The sequence below is a fragment of the Macadamia integrifolia genome, chromosome 10 (genome assembly GCF_013358625.1).
Source record: "Macadamia integrifolia cultivar HAES 741 chromosome 10, SCU_Mint_v3, whole genome shotgun sequence".
In the NCBI taxonomy this organism is placed as follows: domain Eukaryota; kingdom Viridiplantae; phylum Streptophyta; class Magnoliopsida; order Proteales; family Proteaceae; genus Macadamia; species Macadamia integrifolia.
The window spans coordinates 9,406,043-9,419,927 of NC_056566.1; the positions used below are offsets into that span (position 1 = coordinate 9,406,043).

At 37.3% G+C, this 13,885-nt stretch overlaps 1 protein-coding gene across 6 annotated transcripts in view; it reads left to right on the top strand.

Annotated features, from left to right (window-relative positions):
• Window positions 1-11,269, top strand: part of LOC122091867 (protein CHROMATIN REMODELING 20) — a 76,098-nt gene extending 64,829 nt beyond the window's left edge. For all 6 annotated transcript variants that reach the window (XM_042662070.1, XM_042662069.1, XM_042662066.1 and 3 more), the window contains one exon: window positions 10,319-11,269. In XM_042662070.1, coding sequence (XP_042518004.1) covers window positions 10,319-10,688 — 370 coding nt within the window. In that variant the 3' untranslated portion in view covers window positions 10,689-11,269. The remainder of the gene's footprint in view (window positions 1-10,318) is intronic.
• Window positions 11,270-13,885: the final 2,616 nt, after the last annotated feature.

Below are 13,885 nucleotides of genomic sequence, written 5' to 3' on the forward strand. Positions count from 1 at the left end.
CTTACACAAGCCTAAGTACAGTCTAGCACTTATGTGAATAAACAAGAATAAGAAAAGTGTGTCGGTAAGATATTACCTTGTTTGGTGCATGAAATGATTGTGCAATGAAGAAATTGAATGCATCAAGAATGCACCTTGATGTCTTCTCTAAGACTTTTAGAGAGACTTGATTTCCTCTGGAGAACTAGAATTCAAGAGAAGACTTGATTTCCTTCACTCTAATGCCTTTATAATTAATTGTAATTTAATGAGCTACCGTGAAAGTATTTATTGGGGTGATTAGGTGTCTTAATTAGGCAATTAATTTCTCTCAAACAGTCACTTTTTGGACCTTTCAGTCGACCGCCAGATGATCCAGTCGACTGCCAGATATAGGCATATAGCTGTTGGAAGAATATGACCGTTGGACTAGCTGTTACAGGCTGATTCAGACAATCCGGTTGACTGGATTCTTCCGGTTCCTTTTGGTGTTGGGGTCCTGTCAGGTGTGGTATCAGCTGGTCGACTGAATGGTCTTGGAATAGACCTCCAACAGACAGGAACAACTCTTTTGACTTTTAAGTGGCCCAGATATGGGTTGTGGTCTAATGATGTCATTTTAGTTCTAATGCAATATTTGGGCATCTCCTAGAGTCTTTCTAAGGTTACGAGGGTGCGTTCATGCTGATGCAAATGTATGATCATGCAGTGAAGTGTGTGTGTGGTGTGTGCACTATTACAATGGTCTATATTTTTTAAATCTTCCATAGTTTTCTTGCAGATGGTTTTCAACAATCTTCATGTTGATCTTGCATTGCTTGATGTTTGGAATGATTCCAACGCTTCAGTTCTTTTAATCTTGATATATTCCCCGTTACCCCTGAGATCTTGGTCCCTTGTGGTCTGATACCTTCTTCAAGACTTGATACAGCTTGCTTATATTAGTCTATCGCATAAGACTTGAAAGATTAGATGATTCATTTGTTTGTTATCATCAGAATCACTGTAGGAGGTGGGTGGATATCCCCAACAGCTTCTTGGTCCAAGTTGTCGACCAGTTGTCATACAACTGAACCCACCATTCAGGCCTGCGTTTAGGGGTTTTTTTTTTTTTTTGATTTTTCATTTTTATCTTCTAGAGTCTGGACAGATGTTTCACATCCTTAGTTTCTGGTTTTTTTTTTTTTTTTTTTTTTTTTTACATGTGTGGGTTTCTTAGTTTTCTTTTCTTTTCTTTTATTGTTCTAGAAGTCTGGACAGATGTCACATCCTTAGTTTCTGGCTTTAGTAAGTACTAAGTAGTCTAGAAGCCGTCTATTTTGTTTACATTAGAATTCTCTTGCTTCCTCCTTAGTTTCTGGCTTAGTAAGTACTAAGTAGTCTAGAAGCCGTCTATTTTGTTTACATTAGAATTCTCTTGCTTCCGCATAAAGAGTTACTATTTTCTTGTAGTGTTGCGAAGCTATGAATTAAGAAGGGTGTCTACTACCTTCCCCACAGTTTTGACAATACACTACAGCTTATGCTTGTTTCTTCGGTGAGAGAAGAGTGCTCTTTTGGGATGCAATGGCAACCTTGGTGTGATGCCAAGAGGACCGGTGAGATACTGGTTGAGTTCTAGGATGGAGGCCTACTCCATATAGTTCTCTCATTCTTTAATGTGAGATCTTCCCCTTCTATATACCTTGTGCATACCAGGTTTTCTTTTCAGTTCTGTTTTGATCTCATTTCTCTATTCTGTCTGCTAACTTCTGCTCGATCTCTTCGCAGTTTCAGATCAAGCCTTAGTGCTAAAGTTATCATCAAATCATTTCACCAATTCCTATAGTTCTTGGCAGTAGCCGCAGTACACTGCCCACCCTTGATGACTTGCGGCAGCACCTTGACATTGCTTTGATTTCAACTTTTTCTGCTCGTTGCTATTTCTAAACTCACTCACTACTTGTCTTCCTTAGTTGCGAAATCCATTCTCAGTTTCTCTTGGAATTCTCACTCGCTACTACTTGATATAGTTGCTGACCTTATATGGTGCTATGACAACGTTTCTGTTACCGATCAGTATTTCTGAGTAAGAAATGCTTTTTTGTGTTTCTGTTAATTTGGAATACTTATGTACAAGGAATTGTTGTATAGGCTCCGTTTGTTTTGATGTGGAAAGTTTTCCATGTAAAATTTTCCAATGTTTGTTTTGTAATTGGAAAATTTTCCTCAAAGTAAAAATTTACCAAATTCTTAGTATTTACCGGAAAATAGCCAGACATATTTTACGCCTAAAATGAACGGAAAACAAGCCTGGAAAACTATTATGTTCTTCCCGACGAAAACATTCGATCCTCATGCCATCCTCCCTCGCTCCCAAAAATCATCTTCCCTTAATCTCTACTCTGCAACCTTCTCCCATCTCGATCGAAACAACCATCTTTAATCCATCACCATCTCATCAATTGCAAAAGGGTTGAAACTCGTTCTCCTCGGAGTCTCCGTCCCATTCGCTCCCAACTGTACTCGCTTTTCACAGACGGCCGAGGAGATGAAATCAAGGAATGTCACTGTAGTGGCTCGCGTCGCCATGAACGATGAGTTTGTGATGAAGGCGTGGGCTGAGCATCTAAGTTTCGAAGAGAAGATAATGATGTTATCGGGAATGGTGAACTGTCTAGAGCTCTTGGAGTATCGTTGGACTTGAGGAATAGCAGAGATGGGGCAACCTGGATTTGGGCAATCGATCCAGGAGATTCTGTTTGGATGCTCTAATCGGTATCTTCAGGAGTGTTTGTGTGGATGATTCTGATGGATCCATGCAAGAAAACGGACAGAACAAACAGATAATCCATGTTTTAAACATGAAAACCAAAACAATATCATAAATAAGCTCAGTAAAAGGGGAAGAAAGAAGATCATAGATAGGGATGAGGTTAGAATTCTCACTTGCACCGAAGCTTCGAGAGGATATGCACAGTTTTTGAGATCGATCAGTAGATTGGAAGCTCAGATTCAGAATAAGCTCTAAAGCAAAGCGAGATCTAGGGTTTGGGAAGAGAGGGAGAGAGAGAGAGAGAGAGAGTATTAATGGCTTGAGCCTAGAAACCTAATGGACCCAAACTTCAATGGATTTGACTTTAGGTCCATCATCATATTATCTACTGCCTAATGGATCATGAACAAAACCCTATCAGGCTCTTTTTGTAACCAAGCCCCTCAAGCCCTGAGGAGTCCAAGCCCAAGCCCAAGCCCAAGCCCACAGATGCTGCTGAGTGCGCTCTCTGTGCCAGGAATGCTGCGGTAACTCACAATCAATTCCATCTCTTCCGTTTATCGCAGTTCACATCTTTTGGCACGCCTCCTTATTCCGTTTGTTTAGAGATTCCTTCCCCATATCTTCAGTACTGTTGGGTCTTTTAAATTCACTGGCTTTATATTCGGGTTATGGTTGATGAGATATGTGGGGTAGCAGGCTGTCAAGAAGCTGTGAGTTTTTTTTTTTTTTGGGTAAATAAGCTATAAGAGTTGAAAGCAAAGAGAAGTATTTTCCCTCTTGCAAGCAAATGCTGGAAAATGTTAATGTAATATTTGACATCTTATTTTCCCTCTTGCAAACAAACGTTGGAAAATATTTCCACAAGGAAAATTTTACATGTAAATTTTTCCATGTAAAATTTTTTCGCCGAAACAAACGGAGCCATAGTAAAGCTGGGGGAAAAAAATGTCTGCCAAAAAAAAAAAACATATGGAATGTGTATTAATATATCTTCTGGTGGCTGTGGTTGAGTGTCATTATTGATTATTATGTTAAGTATTTTTTGTTATCTTTTTTTGTTTTTGTAAGAAAAATAAAAAAATAAAAAGCCACTTACAATCTCTTTCTCAAAACAATTCCAAATGTGTGTGTGTGTTTTTACCTGGTTCATTCCACAAAAAAAAAAAAAAAAAAAAAAATGACACAAAACATCAAAAGTTGTTTTTTTTTTTTTGACGTTGCCACACTAACCCTAATAGTGAAACTATGTTTCAACGACTTACTATTTGGTGATCTTTTGTTTTCTCCAAATCTGACCATTGGATAACTTGAAACTTTGGAATCTTAATCTATATTTATCTAGGCCATTCGATTGTAGTCTGGACCAGGTCAGAATCACCTTAGACCTATTTCTGGATTTCTCTCCAGTTTGACCATTTTTTTCCCTGTGGTTCTGGGTTTCTTTTGGAATTCTAACCTTGAACTTTATCTGGTCTAAGGATCTTATTAGTTCCTAGGCCACCTATGATGCAGAAACGAGGCTGAACCGGATTGACCATTCTGGCAATCTCAACCAAGAAGAACCGGGTCCAGTTGGATTTTTCGGTTCAGTAGGGTATTTTATTTATTTGGGAAAGATTAAGTTATTTTATTTTGGGGAATGTATGAAATCTTTTATTTTTGGGTATTCATTAGACAAGTAGGGAGTTACTAATTTGAGTTTTATTGTGTTTCCATTTTTATCAGTCTAGGTCTTAGCGGTGTAATTAGGAGATTTATTTCTATTTCAGTTTTAAACTTCAATTAGGTAATTTATAATTCCGTTTTCTTATAAATAGGCTTGTAAGCCAATTCTTTGGGCAAGTTTTGAAGAATTTATTGACTGCGTTGTTTTTGGTGCCGGGTAGATGCAAAACAAGGTTGTGTGACCTCTTCCCCCCCCCCCCTGTCCGATCTCTTCTCTCTCCCTCTCTTGCTTTCTTTCTTCTTCCTCAGTTTTCTTGATTTCTTCCCTCTTCTTCTACTACATATGTGTCATTGGCCTATACTGTTCTTCTCTGTTTCAGGCAGTACAGCAGGCTCTCTCTTAGCCTTCATTATATCTCTCTCCTCTCTTTCCTCCCTGAGATTAGGGTCGAAGGAACTTCCTCCCCAGGTGATCTAATCCCTTGAATTTTCAGCCCCAAAACCCTTCCTGTGGTGTGGAATAAAACCTGCAACTACCGCTGACTCCAAGTTCCAGCGACCTAAAATCCAAGTATTGCTTGAATCGTTGAGCTGTATTGGTTTGGATCAATCCAGCAGGCTTAGATTTTGTTCTTTTTTGTTTATTCCTCGCTATCCCTGATCTTAAGTCCCATTCCAAGATTTCCCCTCCTACCTTATATGTTACACATCCCTTGGTTCTTTTCCTTTTGGTCTAACTGTCGCCTATTTACAGTTTTGCCATCCCACTTTGTAAACCTAATATAATTACAAATCTGCCATTGATTGTTGCAATTGAAGTATTGAATATCTGAATGGACCTTGAGCGATCCGATTCTGGTTTTGGATCCTGGATCCACATCAACCTGAATAAAGGGTTTCGAGTACCAAGGGGTATTTCCAGAATCGCCGGAAAGTAGGAACCGTATTTGAGAGAATTCAAATATCAGAAAATCGAATAATAAGAATGGGCCAATATTCTGGTTGAATACTATTTTACCATTTGAGAACAAGTTATCTAATTTTCAGAATGATCAGACAATCAGATCCTGAGATCCAAAGAATCCTAATAGTCAAGGAAACTCATACAGAAATACAGAACCAGAATGGGTGAAAACTAAAATTTAATAATGACAACTTAGATTAACATCAAAAGCTGGTCAAAAAATTTGGGGAAGGTTTCGGTTAAATCTCAGCAGATGCTGATGGGTAGAATTATAGATAAGAAGAGTCCTAGTTGACTAAGGAAGTTAAACTAGAACATAATTCGGTTGCTGTACTAAGCTGATTCAAAGATATGAATCGGATTATGATATAATAGAAGTGTAGATCAGCTAGCTATTAGAAACAATTGTTTAGGGACCAAAACTGAGATTCACTAGTAGAGATGACAAAGGTATATGCAGGAAATTGAAATTGTATGTACTGACCCGAGTTTCAGAAACCTAGAAAGATAGGAAGTTGAGAAGAAAAGATGATATGACTTGGAATCACCACCCAAGGCCTAGGCTGAATCACCACCAACCAGCCTGTTGAATTACCACAACAGGTTCTGTTGAATCACCACAAAAGAATTTTGATTTGCTTCATAATATTGAGAAGCAAAGCCTTAATTAAATGATAAAAATGTTGGGGGCTCTTGGCCTTCAATGTTTATATAGAACATGGTTTGAAATTTCGGTCAAAATGTCAGTGATTTTGTGAAAATGTTCTATTTTTCATTAAGGTCAACCCACTAGGTATGTAGAGTTTCGGATGAAATTTCAGTTGACTCAGTTTCGATAATAGCATTGCATATAAAACCGTTGTTTCAATTGAAATGGGTTGGAATTTCAGCCGGTTTCAATTGAAATGGGTTTCATGAGTTTTGAGTCGTACTGTTGAAGGGGAAAAGCTCCACCCCCACCACCCCCCCCCCAAAAAAAAAATGGTATTTTTTCCATATCACTTACTTTTTTGGGTGGAACAAAAATATTATTGCCTTTCCAAAGAATACGTAAGCACGGTATTAGTCCCTTTTGCCACATTTGAGCAATTTTTTTGCAAGACTAAAACTTGGAGGCATACACTTTTTCCCCAAAGGTTTCGAGTCTTCCAAAAAATTATGGTACTGACATAGAGTTGGAGGAATGGTTTCGGAGGGGTGTTTTAACCTTCGTTTGTACACTTGTACACTTTTACTTGTACCAATTTGACATTGTATAATATTAAATGGTTTTTTTTTTTTTTTTTAAACCATTCCTAATACATATATTAGTGTTTTTCATTGAATTTCATGTGCTTTAATATTAAATTATTTGTAGAATAGGCTGTATTTTCAAAAGTATACAGCAGGGTATGATGCACATCAACAACCTAGGGTACGAAACGAAAACTACCATTTTGGGTGCATCTTTTTACAATCTAAAGGTTCCAATATGTTTGAGAGATGCTTAATTAGGGTTTCTCTGGAATTTTGGGCCAAAATGGCAATTTGACCACCGAAATGACCAAACAAATTGGCTAGCCGAAATATGCAAAGTTTTGGTTGAAACCGAAATCTCAAACCTTGATATAGAAACTGATATAAGAAAGAATGAACTAAGGAACTCTATTCATAATATGAGTGGATGTCCCTTATAACTTGCACTCTGTCTGAACTAGTTAGATTTGGTGTGTCCCATAATTACTCTTTGTCTAAAGTACGAATGGGAGTTCTATTTAGGAAAGACTGTATCCTATCCTGAACAATAAACTACTCAAACTAAACTGATAAAGTAAATCTTGATTCCTACCTCCTACCCTGCCCATAGTTTAAGCCCATTAAAGTGGCCTATTACATAAAAATTTCACTTTCTTACCCTTTAATTCTCCTTGCAACCAAATGAATCTAAAGTAATAAAATAAAACAAATATCCTCCTTTAAACTAGCCAAGAATTTGACCCAGAATTTGACTGAGATGAGGTTCTTGAAAATGAGGAACTCTTGGAACCACAAGCCAAACTAAATCTCCAAATTGTTTCCCATTATAGACTGAACCATAAGCTGAGCCATTAATTCAAACCAAACCAAAAACTGGTTCAGTTTAAGAAACTGGAGGTCAAAAAAAGAGAGGCTGATTCCCCACAGCTGCAAGTCCTCTTTTTGTTGCTTCTAACTGAGATCTGCATAATTTATTCAGGAGCCTGATTTGTGATCATGGCTCATATATATTAATGTAAGGTTGGATCACGAATGACCTAACCCCAGGCGGGATCTTTAAAACGGTCAATAAATTTCAGATTCAAGGATCAAATCAGAAAAATAAATCAGAAAATAGAGGAGAAGATTAAAAAGAAGGGGTTAGGGGACCATCTCAGTACAAGGGCATTTCACCAACTCTCTCACCTCACTTAGACTCTATCAGTCTCAGCCTCTCTCAGGACAGTAGGATTTCTAACAGAGAGCTTTTCATTCATCATTAAATAGTGTCCAAAACCTTTGAGGTCGATTACAATTTGTAGGCCTTGTAACTTGCCTGAAAAATGGAAGGAAATAAAAATAGAAACATATGAGATATGGAAATAAAATGAAAAAGGAAACATACGTCTATATTACTATAGAAAGTCCCTTTCCTTGTTCAAGAAGAATCAAACTAAAAGAGAAAATAAAGAAAAATAAAACAAATCTTTGGACAAAGAAAGTCTTGTAGAAGTCTCCATCGATAACTTGTTGTCTAAGACAAAATAGAAAATAGTTTTTCTTTTAGTAGGGCCACAAGGATAGTTGAACTCATGACCTCATGATGCAGATTAATAACCAAAATAGGCTTGTTTTATTAGGAATAAGCCTATGGTTGGGTTGTATATGTGTTGGACCTTCAGTCCATGTGGTTTGGACTATATTGGACCACTTTTATGGGTCTAAAAGAGGGGCTCTAAGATTGAGTACGGGATTACTAGTTAGTTTCCTTTTTAGTTGGGTCGTGATGGGGTTCACTAGTTTCATTATTTAGTTTCTAAATTTCAGTCTTATTTAGTTTCTAAAATAAGTAGTTGCTATTTTGTGTAAGCTTGTAATTTTCCTAGTTTCTATTTTCAATTTTAGTAACTAGAAGAGTTTCTATTTTACTAGTTTCCTATTTCAGTTTTTGGGAACTAAGTTTAGTTTCGATTTTGTAACCCCATCACTATTATAAATAAAGAGAAGGTTCATTAGTAGCCCACGATTTGATTTTGAAAAAAAAGAACTTGCTGTTGGTCGCTGCTATGCATCTACTGGGTTTTCTGTGTCTGATCACAGAACAAGGGGCTGGTGTTTGATCCGGTCGACACTCTACGGTGAGAAGCCCGAGTGGATTTTCTATTGTTCTTCAAGCATTATCAGGCTTTGCTTTCAAGGATTATTTTACTGTCTAGGGTTCCAGGTATTTAGATCAATCTTTTGTTCTCAGTTCTGTCCAGCGATAGGCTTTTCTGTGAAGAACTCTCGACTTCTGTCCAGACCTATTTCCTGGTCACTTTTGCCTGAGATTTTTACCAGAGGTTACCCTCATTAATAGGGAGGCTCAATCCAGTTTTGGGTCCTTTCTGGACTCTGGTTAGTGAGATATTCGAAATCTCCATTTTTTGTCCTGTAGTGATTTTTTCTCAACAGGAGCCAGAACCGATAGGTCTGGTTTGACTTCCCTTTTCCTGTGGTGTTTTGTTATTGACTCTGGCTTATTAATACCCTATACCTGCTGCTGGTTAGTCCTATTGTTTGGTGTAACATCTGGTTTTAGAAACTCCAATTTCTGGGATTGAAAATTTTGATTTACAAGGACTGTTTGACTCTTTACTTCTAGTCTGTTGTTGCTGCCTATCTTTGGGTGATTATTGGTTGTTCTTTGGTTTAAAAGTTCCTGCAGATTGAAACTTGGTTAGACCCCTACCCTAGTCTTCATTACCTCTTAATTGTGAGGTGTTGGTCCTTGTCAACTAAGCCCTTGGGGTAAAATAGAAACTTATTGAAACTAAACTAAATCAGAAATTAAAATTGGAAAATATGGACCCAAATCACTGTCCACGTGAACTGTAGCTCTTGTTCCTGTTCATTTGAATAGTATTTTTCCGTGCATTTTATTTTTGTCCTCCTCTTCTTCATGCTTTGATCTACATCATATGTGAACCATTGCATGTTGCCACTTGTCAACCTAATAAATTGCATTTCCAGTCAGTGCTGTTGCTCCTGCCTTTGGATTCAGTCTGAAATCTAGATTTAATCTTGACAAGGCCTTATGTCAAATCAAAGGCTTAATTCCAACAATTCTGAGTTTACCATCAGCCAGCTGGTGGAATATTATGTTTGAAAAGGCATGGTACTTGTTGGAAATAATATCTGAAGATTTTAGTTTTCTTAACTAGTGTAAACAAAGTGTATGCTTCTTTTTGGTGGACATTGAAGGTGCTTTGCTGTTGAAGTTTCCACCTTCATGGTTATGACGTTCAGGATTTAGAGACCAGGATCATGAATTGGATAGATAGAACACCACGATCCCAATGCGAATTACCTGATCCAGCCCGATACTGGCTGGGCATTGAGGGAAGATTGGTGGTATCAAGTACTATCAGATGGATGTTTCCTGGTTCATCCCCTTATGGATCAGCTGATGTTATCTGATCCTTAAAAATATGTGCTTGTTGGTCTCCTGAATGTGCCCTTGTGCATAGAAAATCAAGGTAGCACAGGCAACCAATGCATGGCCATGTTGATCAAATTTATCTGATTGCTGAAACTGAGGAAAGTTCATTTTGGTTCTTGTGTAAAGCTTTTGTTTGGTGGTAAAACTTGCAATATATGCATGCATATACTGTATTTTCGAAATCACAATCAATTCCTTTTTCAAATCCTTTAGATTCAAAATTCAAACATCCCATACTGGATTTGTTATGCTTCAGGTGGATTTTGAATTACCATGAGCATGAGACGCTCTTGCAAGAGAACGAAGAGGAAAAGCTATCGAAAGAGGAGCAGGACATGGCTTGGGAAACATTTCGGCGTACAATAGAATGGGAGGAAGTGCAAAGAGTCTCCTTGGATGAATCAACATTTGAGCGGAAGGTGTCCATTGCTAAAGCAGGTGCTCCTGCACCTGAGAGCATTAAGTCTTCAGAAGCCATGGGTAGTTCAAGGAATCGGCCAGTGCAGAGAAAATGCACCAATCTTTCACATTTGTTAACTCTTAGGAGCCAAGGAACTAAAGTTGGTTGCACCACTGTGTGTGGCGAATGCGCACAGGAAATCTGCTGGGAGACTTATGGACGGTGAATCAGAAAACTATGCAACATCACATTCTCAGCCATGTACATATGTGCTGTATTTAATGTAATTCTTCTCTGTACATTCCCACTGCTGCAATTCAGCTGTTCATTTTGCACTAACAAAACTAGTTCCCCAAAATCCAAATTTGGGTCAGTTTTGCCATTTAGCCTGGAATCTCTTGTTCACAGTACATCTTAGAAATGTCTTGGAAAAACTCCCGATTGTCCTGTCAAGGTCAATTAGAGGGTGGACCTCGGTGCAATGGTAAGGTTGCTTAATTGTGACCTAGTGGGCATGGGTTCGAGTCAGGAAACAACTTTTCCGCAAAGTGGAGGTAAGGCTGCGTACATTTTGACACAACCCAGACCCCATAGTGGAGGGAACCTCAGCCTTTTATTTTTTATTTTTTAATGGAGTAATTCTCAATTGTATTTAGTAGGTAAGGAAGAGTCTGAATTATCTTTAGGTAACAGATAACTGGTGGGTGGTTTCACCTGTCTGGCAGAAACTAGACTAATGTTTGAAATGGTTCCATACTCTTCTTGCTGGTATTTTACCCATCAAAGAAACTCAGTACTTACAAGTTATACTGGGATTGGTGATGCTTTACTATCATGTTGTATTTGTCAAAGGAGGTATCGACCAATTTCAGCATTCTGCTCAGGGATTTACCTTTTGCTCTTAAGCCTTTCCAAGTATTTTGCATCTCTGATTTCTGAGGTTTCTTTTCTTAATGCTTTTGCAACGAAATGTTGCTAATACAAAGACTACAGCATGCTTTCTTTCCAAACAGAAATGACTTTTCAGAAGTTAATTCAAATGGGAGACCATTATTTAGAAGTTAATTTGGATTTTGGAGGCTTAATATTCATCCAAAATTTAGATTCTATCTTATGGAAAAGTTGTTCATAATAGACTTCAATAAAATTTAGCGAAAAATAACCCTTAGAAATAATTTTTTGGGGAATGATACCTGGTTGTTTGGCCTCTGTACTAGGCAGGGCCAATGAGGGGGCATGTAGGGGCGTCAAAAGGTGTGTTTTTGTATTTCACAGGGGTGGTTTGTCATTTTACCATAGCATAGGGGCCATGGTGACCAACTAACATTTTTTTTTTACTCTTCCCCACCCCACCCCAAAGAAAAAAACTTATTTTTGTTTAATAAGTCTAAAAAAATATTTTAGCATCAATTTCTCGGAAAGAGTTTCTTTGTGCAAACTCTGTTGAAGATTTAATTTGTGACATGCACACCAATCCTTACTTCCTTTTTAAAAGATGCCAAGTCATTCTTATTCATGAAGGCAATTATTCTCTACTTCATTTTAAATGAAAGAAATCAGATTGAAAATAACTTAACCAACAAAATCAGATTGTAAATAATATAAAGAAACTAAACCCTCTATAATATATAAAATCTGATAAGTAATGGCCAGCTTGGTTGCCTGGGAAACAAGAAATCCGATGATGCACAACCCAAATGCTATGGATGATGCTTTAACCATTGATGATTATAGGTTGAGGTGTTAATCGGTTTGGTTTCGGTGTATATGGTGCAGTTCGGTTTGGTTCACATTTATTTAGCTGGAACCAAAATTGCACCATTTACTAAACTGTTGCACTTTCTGAAATCGCAACCATTTAGTAAATGATTTCGGTTCCACGATTTTTAAACGGTTTTGGTTTCATGGTTTTGATCGCAGTTTATTCCATACGGTTTCTAAATGGTTTGCAATTGGTTTGCTAGTTTATTCGCATGTTTACTAAAATTTGCTTTTGTTGATAAATGCTTCAATCTTGTATCAAATTAAATGAGACATTGAACAAGCAAGGATTTAACTACACAAATACATAATTGGAGTAAATTATTGAATAGATTGTTGGACAACATCTATGGTCCTTAATTCTTTCCTAAATTAAACCGTTATGTTTTTCTAAAACAACTAAATATTTAATCGTTATACGGGTTAATTGGATCGATTTTGACGGTTTAAACGGTTCAGTTTTCACGGTGTCAATTTGGTTTGAAACCAACAGGTTAAACGGTTAAAACCAACCTGACCCATTTAATTAATCGGTCTTAAACTTGAAACCAGAACCGAACCATTTACTAAACGGTTTTGCAGTTTTGGTGTAAACGGATTGATTCGATTTTGATAAACAATTTCGGTTTCAAATTCACATCATTAGGTTGAAGTACCATTAATGATGCTTTACCCACCTTACCTATTTACATGTTAGATGATGGATGTTTAGCATACCCACCAGGTTGAAGATAAAGGCAAACCTTTTCAGGTAAAGGTAAACTCCGCTCTACATTGCATTCCTTAAAGGGTAATGGTAATTACCCAATCCTACTCTTACCTGTTGCCATCCCAATTGGAGAAGTGTTTCATGTGGGGGAGTTCAATTCCCACATGTGCATGAAAATTGAGAACCAATGGGAGCCCATAAGAAAACATCCACATAAACATCATTTTCCATTTTATGGGGATAAACTGGTCATTCCCCCCCACCCAATATATAATAATAAAAAAAATTATATACACATAGGTGCAAGGCCACACTCCCCCACATAAAACATATTCTCAACAAAGTTTAAAGAATAGCTCACATTTGAATTCCAAATGTAAACTTAATCTTTTGTTTATAAAAGGTCACTCATATATACACCTGGTGCAAACTAGGAAATAACAAAATCAAAATTTTCGGCTAATTTAACCAAGTCCAGGATTACAATTCTAGGAATGTTATAAATGACAATAAACTGGGCACTTCACAACTAATTATTGATTTCTTTCATGAATATTTTTGTTAGGAACTAGGGCACTTACATTGCTAAATGTTGCATTTGAAAAAAAAAAAAAATGTAAAATTTTAATCGGAGATAGAACGCTGCCAGACTGCCTAGCATACATTAACGCCTCCCTGTGTCTTTCTCCTCCATCCTATGAAAAATTGCTTATTGTTTCTTGGACAGATGAACAGAGTCATAGTTGCAAAATTCAACTGCAATTTGTCTCATCGTTTCCTAATTTCACAAAATTCATCAAGTAGAAACCAGGATAAAGGAACCCAAAATTTTAGAGAATTTATTCTGATGACAAATCCACACTGTAGCTTCATGGCATGTCTTGCCTACGAAAAATATCCCCAACTCGTAAGGAGACGGCAAATTCAACCGATTTTTTTTTTTTTTTTTTTTT